At 39.7% G+C, this 16,232-nt stretch overlaps 1 protein-coding gene across 1 annotated transcript in view; it reads right to left on the bottom strand.

The window, feature by feature from the left end:
* NF1 (neurofibromin 1) overlaps nucleotides 1-16,232 on the bottom strand; it is a 239,706-nt gene that overhangs the window by 153,765 nt on the left and 69,709 nt on the right. Inside the window, exons 11-13 of the mRNA XM_036766465.1 lie at nucleotides 15,607-15,681; nucleotides 6,275-6,406; nucleotides 243-377 (exon numbers count right to left, since the gene is read on the bottom strand). Coding sequence (XP_036622360.1) covers nucleotides 243-377; nucleotides 6,275-6,406; nucleotides 15,607-15,681 — 342 coding nt within the window. The remainder of the gene's footprint in view (nucleotides 1-242; nucleotides 378-6,274; nucleotides 6,407-15,606; nucleotides 15,682-16,232) is intronic.

Genomic DNA, 16,232 nt, shown 5'->3' with positions numbered 1-16,232 from the left:
AATTAGTGTAGACACCCTTGTAAAGCACATTAGAAATTAAGGAAATAAGCATGAGTAGTCCAGGGGATAAACTGTGTTATCATCCTCTGTAAGTTGCTTTTTTTAAGGAAAAAGTCAATTTGAAATAGTAAATAGGAAATGTCAAAATCCTTTCTAGATAACAGTAATCTCTCAGGAACATGGGGTTTCTGTCAAGTTACATTAATGGGAATAATTTCAAGCATCAAAAGAAGTTTACTTACACATAGCAACAGCTTTGGATCTGCATGGATTAGTTTCACCATGGATAATAGGAGGTATTTATAACTTCTTGTTTCCAAGTCCGTAGGTTTTTCTTTAAATTTAAGGCTTGTCATTTTTTCTTTAAATGTAAGACTCTAAGAAAAATACATTATTATCCTGTCAGTATCTATTATTTACTTAGAGGATATTAACAATCCAACTTTTTTGAAAGATCATCATACAAAATATGGAGCAACACAACCTTAGGGCTATTAACACCAGATAATATATTTTTAACATAAACTTCAGCATAATCTATATGTACAATTTAATTCCTTAAGTTAAAAAAAAAACTAGAAAAACTGATTTGGTGCGTGCACGCGCGCAAGCACACACGTACACACACACACAAACATGCACACACGAGCACACACACAAAGGCACACACGTGTACACACACAAACACGCACACACACACGTACACACACACAAACACGCACACACACATAAACACACACACATACCCATACTCTACCTGCCAGTCTCAATCAGATTGATTAATGTAAAAAGTAACTTCCCAAAACTATGAAAATCCACTGGAGCCTAACGGGATTCGGGTAAGGAGCCTCTTTAGCAAAGAAAAACGTAATATGCATAAAAATGGAAATTGACATGCATCATACGTAGAAGAAATGTTTGAATCAATATTTTAATGGCAGAGTGGCACCATATCCTCTCCTTAAAAATTTTTTTTCTCAAAAGTATTCTAACTACTTTGCAGTTTTAAGATAGTTTCTCCTTGATATTGTTGCTTTGTGCTTTAATGTTATTCCACCTCTTAAAAGTGAATAATATCTATTTCATTAGAAACATGACCAGGTATTACTGAAAAAAAGCAGAAAGAATTCTGAGGGAGATTGCGTTTCCAATGCAAAGAAGCATGAGCACTATTTTCCAAAGTTCACTATTTTGTGATTGGGTAAAAAAAAAATAATAAGGACATTCTTGTATCTAAAATTCAATAATTATAATTTAGAAATGCCATCTTTCTCCTTCTACTCAGTTCATTTACTTTTTCCATTCACTCAACAAAAACAACTATTTGTAAATAGTATAACTAAAAAATGTGTAAATATGGGTTCTCAAATTTCTATGTATCCATACTGACAACACCGGAAATGACACATCTTTACAAATGTAAATATACAAAAGTGTGTGTCTATAGGCATGATAGCCATTTCACAATGTATGAAGCTTAGGAAATGTATTTATATTTATGCATAAGATTACTAACAGTTCTTATGGTATAGCAAAGGAAAGGTATCTAATTCCTCCTCTGTTTCCTACATACGCACCCACACACATACACACATAGATAGACACGCATAGACAGAAATGTGCAGGAGAGAGCATATGTCATTGCAGAGGAAGAAGAGCTCAAAAATGCATCAATGGCACTTGTTACTAGGTCTACGCTCCAAAGTAAGCCTCCAGTGAAAAGGTCTGGCCTCCTCCACATACCCTTGAAACTTGCTAACTAAGGCTGAATTGGACAAGTTTTGTATTTCTTCTCAAGAAGTCAGAATCACAGTCCTGGACTTGAATGGCTGTGCAAACGTTTAACAGCTGTGGGACCATGAATCAATCACTTCATTTCTTTGAGTTTCAGCTTTTTGACCTAGAGGTATGAAGATGCTACTTGTCTGGCTTACCTGGGTGTTGTGAGGAATGTTCTTTATAAACTAAAGCACTATACAAACATGAGTTGTAAATTATTTTTATTAAGTCATTACTATTAGTACATAAAGACATGAAAAACATATTATTAATGTGGAAAAAATTTTTAGCAAAGTTGCTGAACAGCATATACTCAAAAGAACAATTAACAAACTTCCTTGCTAATTGTTATTTTCTACTATAGACATTACCCAGGAAAAGCAACAAAATAAGGCTAACAAGCAAATTAATGAATTCTCTTTTGTTTTTACCTCAAAATAAATAGTATTGGAATTCTTCATTCTTTACTCACATAATATGAAAAAAAAGACTGAGCACTGGCTGCCTGGTGTGACACGAGACTTCTGCAATTCAGATGCAGTTCAGAAATCCAGTTTCAATTTATCAGCTATAAGTGGTCAGTTACTGGAAATAACAGACCACCTAAAAGAGTGATTATTATGCTGGGCCCAGTATAAGGTTCATTTCTTTCCTCTAAGTCTGGCATGTATAAATACTAAGTGCAACTGGTTCATTAACGTTATCTTTCCATGCACATCCGTCTGTTTTTTCCTCTCAAAGGGATAAGAAGTAAAGGAACAGGAGTGAAGATTGAGGGGGGGAGAAGGGGGAGGGTTCATATATTCACAGGAAAAGAGCAATTTATTTCAAGCGAAAATAAAGTAATTGATGAATTAATTAACCGTTCTTCCTGTTACAAATCTAAATGGAAATTCACTGCTGATCTGTATGTGTGCTTTGGCTAACAATAGTTAATGCACATAGTAAGAAAAAATTAGTAATTCATAAATTAACTGTTTTGGCTTCTCTTATAAAGAAAAAATAATTTAGCTTCATGTTATATGCTTAATTATGGAGGTCAATAAATTATGGAGGTCTATAGAAGGCCAGCCAGAGGTCCCACCTCCAAAATGCAAGATGAGGAAAAGATATATATGTACATATGTAGAAATTCAAACACATTATCTTCTATTAAGGCCACTGCTTAATGAAAGTTGATTATTCCAATCAAATGGATTCCTAACTGGTTGGATGTAATTGGTGTTGGTTCAGTACCAAGAGGCATTCAGTGAAGCCTCTCAAAGATCTGCAACATTTTAATCAATGACATAAAGGCAAAGAGGATATGCTCATTAAATTTGCAAATCACACAAAGCTCAGAGGGGCAGCTAGCACAGTGGATGACAAAGTGGAGAAACAAAAGGATTTTGACACATTAGAGTACTGAGCTGAATAAACGATGAAATTCAATCGGGATAAATGTAAAGTCTTGTGTAGCAAGACAGCAGCTCTCCTAAAAAAAATCTGGGGCTCTTAGTGGACCGCAAGCTTCATATTAGAGTCAGCGGGGTGATCTGGTGGCCACAAAAGTTACTGATTAAAAGCGACACAGCTTCCAGGCATAGGAAGGTGACAGTCCCCTTGCACTCGGCCCTAGTCAGATGCCATCCCGAGCATCAGGCTCAGTTCTGGGCACCTGTTTTAAAGAGGAATGCAGAGGAAGGCAATTGGGATGAGAAGGGCCTAGTATACATGATACATGGGATCAGCTAAAAGAACTGGGGATGCTCAGACCGTAGAAGAGAAGACTCATCAGGAACCTGGTAGCCGTGCCCAAGGATCTGAAGGGCCGCCATGTGACGAAGGTATCAGACTAATTCTGTCTGGCCCCAGAGAGCTAAACCAGCAATAATGGGTAGAAGGTAAAACTCTCAAAATTGATGAGGAAGTCATACATTTCAAAACTTGAAATGTACAAATAGTATGCATGCAAACAGAGGCAACAGCGCATAGGAAAAAGATTGAGGGTATCTGTGACCACAACATCAGCATGAGAAAATAAGACTGACGCTATCGTTAGATACTAACATCGCGGAAATAGCGTCCCTTAAGGGCACAGCAAGAGTACGACATCTGCACTGGATGCCACATTTTATCCCCCAGGTATACTCAAAGGGCATTGACAAAATGCAAGGTGCTCTGGTTAGTCAAGAATCTAGAAACCGTGTCCTACAAGGACGTCATTTGAAAATGGTTCAAGGAACGGGGCAGGGCATTTAACTTGAAGCGAACAGTAGTCTCCAAACCCCCAGGGACGAGTGAGCACAGTCTTTCTGTGCAACTCCAGAGGGCAGGCTGCTGTCCAATAGGGAGGAATGACAGGAAAGCGGGTTTGGGATCAATGACGTTAAGAATTTCCTGACACTTAAGAATGGCATATGCATGGAAACATTAAGCAGAGGTTTCTGAAGAGCTATTAAAGACTTCCTAGAAAGAATTCTCACTTTCAATGGGAGGGTAGGGTAGACTAGACGGCCTATGATCACATTCAACCCTGACCAGAGATGTTCTGAGATGGCCTAAAGAGGCCCTTAAAGACCTTGACCAGCTCTCCTCCCAGATGGAAGAATTAGCCAAAATTTGGTCTTCTACCTGCAAACATTCCAACACACACACACACACACACACACACACACACACACACACACACACACAGTTTTAGGAAATTACTTCTACAGATGACAAAAATTTTCCAAAAATAACCACGAGCAAAAAACCCAGGAGGAAAATTCTGCTCTAGTCCCGCTCTACTTACAAATAATCTGCAATCGGCAACTTCCCCTGGCTACCAGTTCATGTCTCAAGAACTTGAATAAATTCTAAATCTAGAATAGAGATGGTCAGTGTTGTCCTTATTCAAAAGAGGAGAAACAGACACATCTGATTTTAGTGGGGATTCAGGCTGGAATTGCCAAAAATAACTGAAGAGTTGAAAACAAATCATAATCCAACTCCTAATTTGAAGACCACACCTCCCCCTCAACAAGGACCAAACTTAGAGTAGAGAGTCCAGGCATTAGAATGGAAGAAACATCCCATGAGAAGCTTAACTGACCCAAGGAAAGATCACTTCCTAGGAAATCTTTAAAACTTAAAAAAGAAAAGAAAAATACAAAGCCCAAGTGGGCCTCTAGGCACTTACCTCTAAAGTTGTAACTGGAGGGGAATTTCTTTTTCAACTTTTAAAACTTTTGCCACTTAAAAAATGAACTACAAACTATTTCAGTGTTAAGTCTATAGTAATACATTAAATCTCTAGTTTAGATTTTTTTTAGTATGTTTAAAAATCTATAATAATGAAAAACTCATGTTGTTACTCTCTTTGCTAGAATTTTAGCACACCTAGACACAATTCCAAACTATAATTGTTAGCACAAATGTTGCTATCTGAACATGCAGAGTGTAGACTTCAGGAACCCCTGACAAACATCGACAACTGGATAAAGATGAGCTATGATTACGTAAAATCACCAGTTTTTTTGGTTATGAGAATTCTGGAAAACAAAGCATGGCAAAAAGGAAGCAACCAAATGACTACAGCAAACACGAGTGAGGACATGCTCTATGTGCCACATGAGATGGTAGGACTGGAGCGGTCACTCCACACAGAGCCGTCAACAAGACGGGGACTTTTCTGTGGTAGTCACAGTGGGTCATACTTACAGCCACAGAAGCCCACTGCCACGCAAAACAGTGACTGGCTGGCATCTGATCATGTGAGCGACAGCAGCCAATCAGAACAGAAAATAAGAAGCAAAAAACAAAGCACCACCAATCAATGTGAGAGTTGCTATGGAGAAACAGCCTTCCTAGACACAGATAATAAGGACGTGTGTGACATGACTCTGCAACTGTCCAACAAAACATTTTAAATGCCTTTTTAAGGGGGAAAGCCAAGCTGCATGTCTATGTTTTGGCTTTGCTAGTACATAGGACACCGTCTTAAAATCCTAAGCTTTAACATAATCTAACCTCATATCCAACGGTGCCTATCGATTAATAATCCTCAAAGTACGAAGCCACCAAAGAGTATTTGGAATTTACCAAATATCTTGATAAAGAAATATTGGCCTTTAAATTTTTACTTCTTTTCCCTACACAGAAACACTTTGGACCCAGTGGGCAAAATTCTGCATGATGGGGCAATCGCTATAACCTAGAATCTGGCTCAAAAATATAAAATAACATTTAAGGCCAGCCTGCATTTACAGTCAAGAGGCCTAGTCAGTCATCAAGATGACACATAGTACTCTACAAAGATAATGTAAGATCCTTGATTCTAAGTCCTTCGAAGTAACAGGGACTTTTCATCAATTGGCATCACACAGTGAAGGGTTTGGGGCCCGTCAGTTAGTTTTCTCTTCGGGACTCAAGCTGATGAACATAAACAGCGGGAATGGAATGAAGACATTGACAATGCAATGGAGGGCACGGACCAGGGGAGAGACACACTCCACCTGGGGCTTCATCTTACCGGCGCCATTCGGATCGCAGCATGAGCCCCACAGCCCTGCACGGCCTTGTGAAGGGTTTCGCCAAACATATTTCGGAGTTCAACAGAATGGCAATATACAGCATCGATCTTGGGCCACCAATCCAGGGCGGACTAGAAAAAAAGCCAGACCATAAGGAAGGAAAAGTATCAGTACAAAAATAAATATATCGTTTGATGTAATAAGTAATTTGTGCTGGCTCTACACTCACATAGGCTAAAAGAGATGTCAAAAATTGTCTGAGACCATGCAAAAAAACACACCGTAATTTCCACAGTCTTCAAATAAGCCCTTCCACCACTAATTTATAGATGTTTTGTATTGTGCTCAAGAGCCTGAGACAAACAGAACAATTTGTAAACAAAAGCAGAAAAAGTGCTCACCCCAATGTGTGAGGTTTGTATGTCCCCACGACTAGCTAATCTGGAAACTAACCAGCCTCTTAGAGGGCTAATTCTGAAGGTGATCCAATTACACAGGAGAAAAGCTTGACGATTTAGATGCTATAAATTAAGTCCTTGTTCTAATTAAAGCTACTTAATGAAAGCTTTTAAAAAATCGTGATAGATTAAGATAAATTACGGTGGTTCGATACTTTTACAGTTATATGGGGAGCAGCTATGTGTAGATTCCCCAAATAAGAACAAAGATATTTACAACAATGTTAGTAAATGAAATAAAATTATTAGTAAATTCATGATTTTAAATGTATAAGCAAAAATGGACAAGAAACATGAAAGACTAACAATCACCATAAACAAACACTTAAATTAGTTCAAACAAAATATTTTGTTAAATGGAAATTCCAAACTAAACACAATTCTATTCTAATTTAACATTCCATTTGGATTTTAAAATGCTTTTAAAATTCCCATTTCACTTAAAAGTTTACATTTTAATTTTACTTCAAAACAAATGTAGAAATGTAGCATTAGTATATGAAAAACTAATTATGAGACTGCAAAATCCAAAGTTTACAGAAGCATGGAAGAAGTAAACAGAATAAATCCAACTTAAACAGAAATATTCCATGGTGTTCCTATCAATTTATTGAAAAGTAATGAAAAATTTTGAGAGTGTTGCTATGGGAGATTGTTAGTAGTCTAGTAGTGAATGAAGGACAATATACGGGCTCCAGATTTACACTTCCTTTTCCTAGGGCAAAGTTAACTGCCCAGTCACATCTTAATAGCTAATATTTTTCAACTATTTGACTCACTAGATATTATTATACGAGGAGCAAGAAGTTCAGACAATTGAGTTATTGTATTTTAAATGATTTTGACTCTTTGGATAAAAACATGTATGTACAAAGACAAAATACCAAGTTTTAAGTTTTTAAAACCTCCCCAATTTACTGTACCTACATGGCTTGGATCTTGTACCCTACCTAAGTAGTAAAAACATCTAAGGCCAATTCTGAACTATGCAGCTGTGAGAGGGAAAAACACATTTTTGGACAACATGACTATCTGCACAAATTCCTGCCGCTAAGTCATTTCAGGTACCTGTAAACCATAAAGTGGCTCACTCCCAGCAAAGCAGCAAGTGGACACTTTGCAGTTTGAAAATAGGACTGATTTCCTCAAATTTGGATAATCTGGGCATTACATTGAGATAAAGTAACAGACAAACTTCCTTCTGTTTGCTTTTCCTTTCTCTAAAGCACACTGTATTAAATTGCTCAAAGTATAAAGGTCACAAAAGGCTAGCTATCACGTGATGCCAGGTGACCAAAAATTGCTCCCCTATCAGGTTGTCTAGAGATGTGGTCTCTGTATAATAAAACCCTACAGGAATCACTAAGTTTTTAAAGGTGCTATGGCTTTGATATGCCAAATAACTGATTGTTCAGCAAAGATTTCCAGTCATGTATCTGGTCAACCATAGCTTAGACATGTCCTTGGAAACCCATTCTTGGCTGTATGCGCACATCTCAAATACTGTGCCCATACCACTTAGGAAGTAAAAGTCCTATGGGGACAACTTGGGTCTGTAGCTACGAGAAGACCACCTCTTCTCCAGCACTGGATATCCTGCAGGAGGTCCCGCAGCTCAAAGTCCCACCTCCCACCTCAGCCCTGCTCTTACTGTGGAGGACAGTGGGGTACGTTAGGGTGAACTTCCGGATCTGGAATCAGGCAACTGTCTCTGCTACCTACTTTGCACCCTTGGGCAAGTCACACAACCTCCCTAGGCCTCAGAAGTGAGTTGGACCAGAGGGCCTCCAAACCGATGATGAATCACCCACTTAGCCTGGTGGTTTGTTAAGAAGACAGAGGCAATCTCACAAGTCCCTCACCTCCCCCACTCCACTCCTGCCCTGCCCCCTCTTCCTCTCCTCTGTTCAACCTCTCGATGTTCCTCCCGTAGCCTCCTCTCTTGCCTTCTCCAGGTCCTCACTCTAGCAATCAAGCATGATCAGGTCACCATAATGCTGAACAAGTAAAGCCCTCCCCTTGACTGTGGGATTTTTTTCCTTTATAGTTAAACCTCTTGAAAAACTTGTCTATGCCAAATACTGCTAATTCCTTCCTTCCTACTCAATCTGCTTTTTCTCCCCTTCATCCTGTTTAAATTGTCCTAAGTTCACCAGTAACCCAATCACCCCATCACCACTGGCTCCTCTTCAGCACTCATCTCCCTTAGCCCTCTATATGGCAGGGAATCCTGCTGACCCCACACCCAACCTCCACCCTGACCCCTGACCAAAGAATTAGAGTTGGAAGGAAACTTAGTAGCTCACCTAGTTCAACCTCCTCATTTTTCAGACAAGGAAAATGAGTTTCAGACCAGTTCAAGCATCTTCAGCAATTTGACCACAAAGGTACTAAGTAACAAGGCCAGGATTTGAACCCAAGTCTTCTAATAACAAATCCAATGTCCATTCCATTCCACTACAATGCTACTACAAAATAAGTACCTCTTGAATTTGTTCAAAGGATATCTAAATGATGGTAAGATTATAAAAATAAACAATGCTTATCAATATACAGGAACTAGTGGCTTAAAATATGGTGGTGCTGCCTATATTTTTACTCAAATGGAGCTTAGTCTGGAAATAAGCTAACGGCCTTGAAGAATAATCTCTTTAGATGCCCCTAATTCTCCACATACCTTCTAGAAGGGAAGGCAGAATTTAAGTGGGCCAATAAATTTATAACACAATGCTAGAAAGTGTATGTGAGTATGTGTGCGTGTGAGCTTCCCAATAGTTGTCTGCCAAGGTTCCATCCTTGGCTCTCTTCTCTTTCCATACTGTCTCCCCCTAGGAATCATAATATCTCCAACCCTGAGCACTCTCACAAGCTCCGGATCAGAATCTCAGACTGTCTCCAGGATGTCTGAACAGAATCCAAACTCCCAATGAATGTCCCACACCAAGCTTATCCTCACTCCCCCTAAACCTGCTCCTTCTGACATCATTCCTTCTGCCAGTGGTTCCTATCATCCATCCATCCTCCCATCCTTTAGTTTTTTCTTAAACTCTCCCTATCTCTTCCCCTCTCACATCTGAGCAGTTACCAAGGCCAGGTGCTACCACTCGCCCACTCCCTCTCACGTCCATCTCCTCTCTCTGCTCTCACTACCCCTGCCCTGTTAGAGGTCAGTACCATTTACCTCAACTATTCCAAGAGGCTACCTGATCCTCCTGCATAACTACCTTCCACACCCTTGCACGGCACTGCCACACGTATATGGATGAAAACCCCTGGCTGGTGCCCTTCTGAGTACGGTCAAGCCCCTGGTCTGGAATTGCAGACCTTCTTATTTTTTCCAGCTTTTGACCATAACATTCCCCTGTATGTATGAATACTATGCTCCATGCAAAGTGGACCTGCCATCCTGTAAGCACGCCCTTTGCTTCTGTTCTGTCAAGGCCCTTGGACCAGAGGAATTCCCTTTCTGGGTACTAAAAGAACTAGCATATATTATTATTACACCACTGTAAGAAATCTTTTACAAAACATCGTCCACTACTAAGGGATCACAGCAGGCATCTAAGGCCAACCCCTCGGACTGATGCTCTGGCAGTTAGATGAGATGCCCAACATTGCAGAGGCAGGAAGAGTCAGAGGTCACATTTGAATCCAGATCTCTGAACTTCAGAGCCAGCACTTTTTGAAATATCCTGGAGAAAAGTAACATAGGACTGAGGAAAGGCAAGAAGCATTGTCCTAGATTTCAAAAAAGGGAAGAGAATGGCTTTGCAATGCACAGACCAGTGAGTAAGCTTGAATTCAATTTCTGTCAAAATTCTAGAATAGATTATTAAAGAGATAGTTAATGAATGTGTAGAAAAGGAAGCGATGATTCAACAAAAGCGGGTCACACCAGACGAATGTTGCTTCCTGTTTGGACAGAATTATTTAAATGGTAGATGGGGATACTACAAGCAGAGATTTCAGTGAAGCACGTGACAAGTGACTTACAACATCTTTTGTGGAAACACAGAGAGCTTGGGGCTAGATGCTAGTACAATTAGGCTGACTTCTGAGCAACTGTACAGCTGAGGCCAAACAGTGATCATCAAGAGTCTGACGTTAACTTGGTAGAAGGCCTCCAGTAGAAATCTCCAGGGATCTGGCCTTGAACCTGTGGCGTTTAATATCTATGTCAATGACATAAAGAAAGGCTAGTCCCAAATGACCAAAAGGTAGGAAGGAAAAGGTTCTGATAGGATAGGACATTGGGTCATGCCTAATAAGAAGATATATAATAGAGATAAATGTGAAGTCTTCCACTTGGGTTCAAAAAACTCATCTTCACAAGTACGAGATTGTCTAGAAAAGATCTGGGGGCTTTAATGAACTGCAAGCTCCCTCCCACTTGGCAGCAAACACAATTATCAGCAGCAGTGAGAAGCCAAGTTTCCGGGGGGGGGGGGGGGTCCCATGGCACTCGGACCCAAGGAGGAGATGTCTGGAGCAGCAGCTTCACTTTAGGAAGGACACTGATAAGGTAAGCTGAAGGGCACACAGGACAGGGCAATGGAGATGCCAAACATGAGGATGGAGAGCCTGGAAAGGAGGATGGGAAAGGTCACCATGTTGAAGGGGGCACCATTGGGAGCCATGGTGCACACTGCAAAGAGGCAGATGACAGCCTTGTGCCAAGAAAACTTTCTAACAATCAGAGAGCTCCAACAATACAGAGGGCTCTTTTCATTGGAGATCTTCAAAAAGTGGGGAGGGGCCACGCCTCATGTATCAGGTGACAGAGGTATTTCTTTCTAAAGGAATGGCTGCCTGAGATGCAAGCCATCTAGTGAGCATTTATTAAGCACCTGTTGTTGTGTCTGTCCTTCGTTCCCAAAGAAGACCACAACATCAGGAAAATGATGACATGACTTGCAGCTGACTTTGATCTGAGGGAGGGAAGGCTGTGCAAGGTCACCGGCCTCACTTTCTCCTCCAGAGCCATCTGGGTCCAGTGGCCTGATACTCACCAGGACGACTAGAGATGGTCCAGGATTATTAAGCATCTGTTGTAGTCATGGAGGTCCTTGTGAAGTCTGAAATCCTGTACCTGGATGACCAAGCACTTGTATATCACTTTGTATTATATTTATATAATAATAAAGTGAGAGGCACCTGAGCAAAATACATAGAGCGCTGGCCTCAGAACCAGGATAACCTGGTCCTCCCACCACTGGATGACTCTGGACAGGTCCACTTCTCAGGGGCCTAAGCGACTCTCCAAGACTCTAAGATGGAGAAGGGCTGCTGTTCTGTATCAGTAAAACTTCCTCAAGGGGGAGGCGCCCTACAAAGATGAAATCGCAGATTTGGGCTAAAAAAATTTTTTTAAAGTGATTTTTAAGCTCTATGAAAGCAAGAGCTATTTCTAAATTAGGCAGCTCCCTTGATTCCTAGTGTAATGCTTGACACACAATAAATTAAATGTTAGTTTGTTTGAGCAAATCAGTCAACTTTTTTAAAAGTTGCACAATTTTCCATTACTGCATTTAAGGTTAAAATAAACTAGGGCAAAACAGTAATAAGTAACCAGGTAGACAGTACTTTACCATTTCTTTTTCTAAAATTCTTATAATTTCTTTATAGAAACCTTATCAAACAATTGGGAATGCTACACAACATGAACAATGTGAAAATATTTTAAAGTCACAAGGTTTTTTTTAATTGGAAGCAATCAGGGTTAAGGGACTTGCCCAGGGTCACACAGCTAGTAAATGTGTGAGACTGGACTGGAAGTTAGGTCCTCCCAAATCCAGGGCCGGTTGCTCTATCTGCTGTGCCACCTAGCTGCCCCTCTGGAATACTTTTAAAGCAACGTTTCCATGTTTCAAAAGCCATCAATCATCTCAGCTAAACAGCCTCACCTGGAAAATTATATTATCATCTCGTTCCCATTACACTAATTAGTTATAGAACAAACTTTTGCTACAAACATAAAATCAATTCATAATTACTAGTTTTAGCACCTTCAGGAGAGGATTCATTTAGATTTCATAAAGGTGCACAGACATTTAACTTTTCCAACTTCTCCATTACACCGGCTTCCTCAACTGACTCTCCAGGGAGGCTGGGAAGCTGAGCTAGGTGATCTGTTATCTGCTTCCAAGTCTTCTCTAATATACGCTGCATAAAAATGGCCATTTATTTCAAGCTTCTGCACCGGCAGTCATTTAAAAACAGAAGACTAGCTTTGGAAAGTCTCTAGAGAGAACAACACAAGTGTTCAAAACAGGAGAAAAGTTTTAATATCCCCAGGGCACTGCCAACACTTTCCCCATCTTCTGCTCCTCAAGAAGGGACTGAGGAATTTTTGTATGTGAGTTAGGAGTCTAGTTACTTCCCATCTCTGCAAACACACTAAAATGCTTTAGCCCACAGGGAAGTGCAGAAGGCAGTGCCTGAGCACAGAGTCACTGCACACTAGGGCACCTCCTTTCCCCACTGGCGCCTTCTCCCTGATCAACCTCATCTTTATGTCTGCACACATGGATTCCCCAGGGGAAGGTGAGGTGCCTGGGGACAGAGATAACCTTGCTTCTGTCCCAGAATCCCTGGGGCTCACCAGGTATCCCTGGAGCCTACCTGTGCTTCGCATGTACCAGACACTGAACCAACACTTGTTGAGCTGAACTGACTTCCGTGAAATCAAAGTTGCATCAGAATGTCCAGGAAACCCATATTCTTCAGATGCCCTGCTGAATTTCTGTTCTTTGATGGGCTTGGCACTTAACTGACATGGTCATATTTAATTAATATTTCCAAAGCAAGGGCAGGCTAAATAAGTTACAGAGTATACACTTATTTTTAAAATGAAAGTTCTAGCTTTCACTGTCAGGAGGTCCTACAAATTTAATGCCAAGTAGTCTAAGAGCCCAGGGAGGAAATCATGAACAGAAGAGCTCACCACGTCCCCCTCAATGAAGAAGCCCCCGTACTTGGGCCGCACTTTAGGTGCATTCTTCAGGTTCTCCATAAGTTTGGTGGCCCCGTGTCCCAACCTATTTTTACTTGAAAAGTGTTTCTAGTCTCACAGCATTTTTTAAACAAATCTTTATATTCTCCTTATAAAGAACAACACTGGTTGGCATTTTCTTATAGACAGACCATATCTTCCAACATGCAACACTGTTTACAGTGGAGAAGGATGCGCAGTCACTGTCACCATGTACACTGAGGCATGCATGAAGCACCACTCCAGCATGCTTTAACCCGGAGGATCAGCCCAGCCACTTACAGCAGTGCCGAGTCCATGCTTCAAAGTGCTCTATATAGTCAATTGTAGACAAAAATATTTCACAATTAAAGTATCTAACTTTTAAAGTAAAAAAAAAAAAATCCTAAGATTTTATTTGAAAAATAAAATACAAATTTTAAGTAATGGATTGAATGTATCAATGGTAACTGATCAATATTTTCATAATTAGAAGAACAAAAGGAGGAAAAAATAAAATAACTTTTTTTAAATTTCTAGATTGCAAATTTAAAATAACATAAGATTCAAGTATGCGACAAAACATCACATCAGTTATTCTTTAAATTGTATGATTCATCTTGAAGAGCAAATAGTGCTGTAATGCCTTGGCTGATTTTATAACAAAAGCGTTTCAAAAACATAGTTTGGTAACAAACAGAATCCTCTCAATACTTTTGAGGAAACAAAGCATAATAGCAAACTTCCCTTCTCCCTACCACACACACACCCAAGAGAATGCTATCTCACAAAGGAACAGATAATTCTTGGTGGATTATAACCCACTTGGGTTCATTCTATCTCTACATCAAATTCCCTTAACCAAGATGCATGGGTTTTTACTTAGGAAAAATAATTTTCTTTAAAAATGGAGGTGGGAGAATTTCTTTTTAATTTCCAAAACCAACATACTTTTAAAATTCACTAAATTTAAAGCAGGGCAAATATACCTCTAAGATTAGTCATGATAAGTGCACAATCTGGCCTTTGAGTGGGTTTTTGCATGAGGCCTGTTCTACAGACAAATCTGCAAAAAGGGCCACTCTGCAAATGGGCAAAAGTCAGTGCTATCTAAATATGGCAAAAAAAAAACCCTAAAAAACAAAAACATTTGAGGACCCTCAAGAGAACCATGAAGACTCTTGGACAGAAACAAGCAAGAAAAGTATTGATCTCAGCAGAAGTTCCTTTTGCTTTCTGACAAGACCTCCTCATCCAAACCAGTTTCTCACAGTTTCAATGACTGTTTCACCAGAGCTTTTAGCACCATGATTGATCATACCACAGGAAGCAGCTCTAGCTTCACACTCATGCACAGATTCATGTGGCTGCTGTGTGGGGTTGTTCTCAATGGCTCTTAAAAGTTTTCAACATGTGGTGGCTTCTTCAGGATATTCTTCTACAAATGGACAGGACAATGTAGGCCCACTAGTCAACAGCTGATAAGAGCTATAATGGGATACATGGCTTCTGATTTAGAAAGGTGACAGCCATTTATATAACTGATACAAGCTCAACCATGGGTCAGAGTGCACAGAAAAAAAATCACAACTAAATTAAGACTTGAACACATTTTTGAAAGGAATTTTGGGAAACCACACATTACATTCTCAGTAGCAAAGAATCCCAGTGTCTTTCTTTAGCACGGGGACAAGGGACTAAAGAGTTTCCCATTTACATCGCATGTATATAGTAAGAGTTTTATGTGGGAAAACCCACAGAAGTATGGAACAACTAACCCTCTCCTAGAGTTTATGCTCCCAAACCTTCCTACCTTGTGTATGTATTAAGGAATTTGTCTTTTAAAAGATATATTTTTAAAAAGATTACTCTGAGATAATTAATCAATACCTTTTAGACTTACATTGGTGATAATTCGATGGAGGGAGTTTACCAGCACATAATGAAATGTAGATGGGGAGTTCTGGGCCAAACAGATCTAAGGGAAAAAAAATTTAATGTTTTACTTCAACATGAACTATATTTAATAAAATAACTGACACAAAATAGAAATAAAAAGGCAACTTAAAATATTAAATAATAAATGTGGCTTAATATCCTGAATTTAACACATTATGGAAATACCACTGAAAATATAATCAAGATAACTAAACAAACTGGCAGATGAACGTAATGGAATATGACTGTGCTGTAAGAAATGACAAATGTGATGAATACAGAGAAGCATGGGAAGATTCGATCATGAACTGATGCACTGGGAAGGAAGCAAAGGCCACACAATGACCACAACAGTGCAAACAAAAAGAACCATCATTTTTTTTAAGTCTAAATCTAAGTAAAATTATCAAAAACAAGCATGTCGTGAGGAGAGATGAGCAGACACCCCCACACCACCCTCAGCAGAAGTGGGTGGCCCCACGTGATGCACCCAGCACCTAGTTTCAGACTTTGCCTTTGCATTAATCAGTAATGCTGACTTTTTCCTCTTCTTTTTTTTCTGTCTTAAAAAAAAAACAAACACAACTATTT

This window comes from Trichosurus vulpecula, chromosome 7 (assembly GCF_011100635.1).
Source record: "Trichosurus vulpecula isolate mTriVul1 chromosome 7, mTriVul1.pri, whole genome shotgun sequence".
In the NCBI taxonomy this organism is placed as follows: domain Eukaryota; kingdom Metazoa; phylum Chordata; class Mammalia; order Diprotodontia; family Phalangeridae; genus Trichosurus; species Trichosurus vulpecula.
This window is presented reverse-complemented; position numbering and strand designations above follow the sequence as displayed.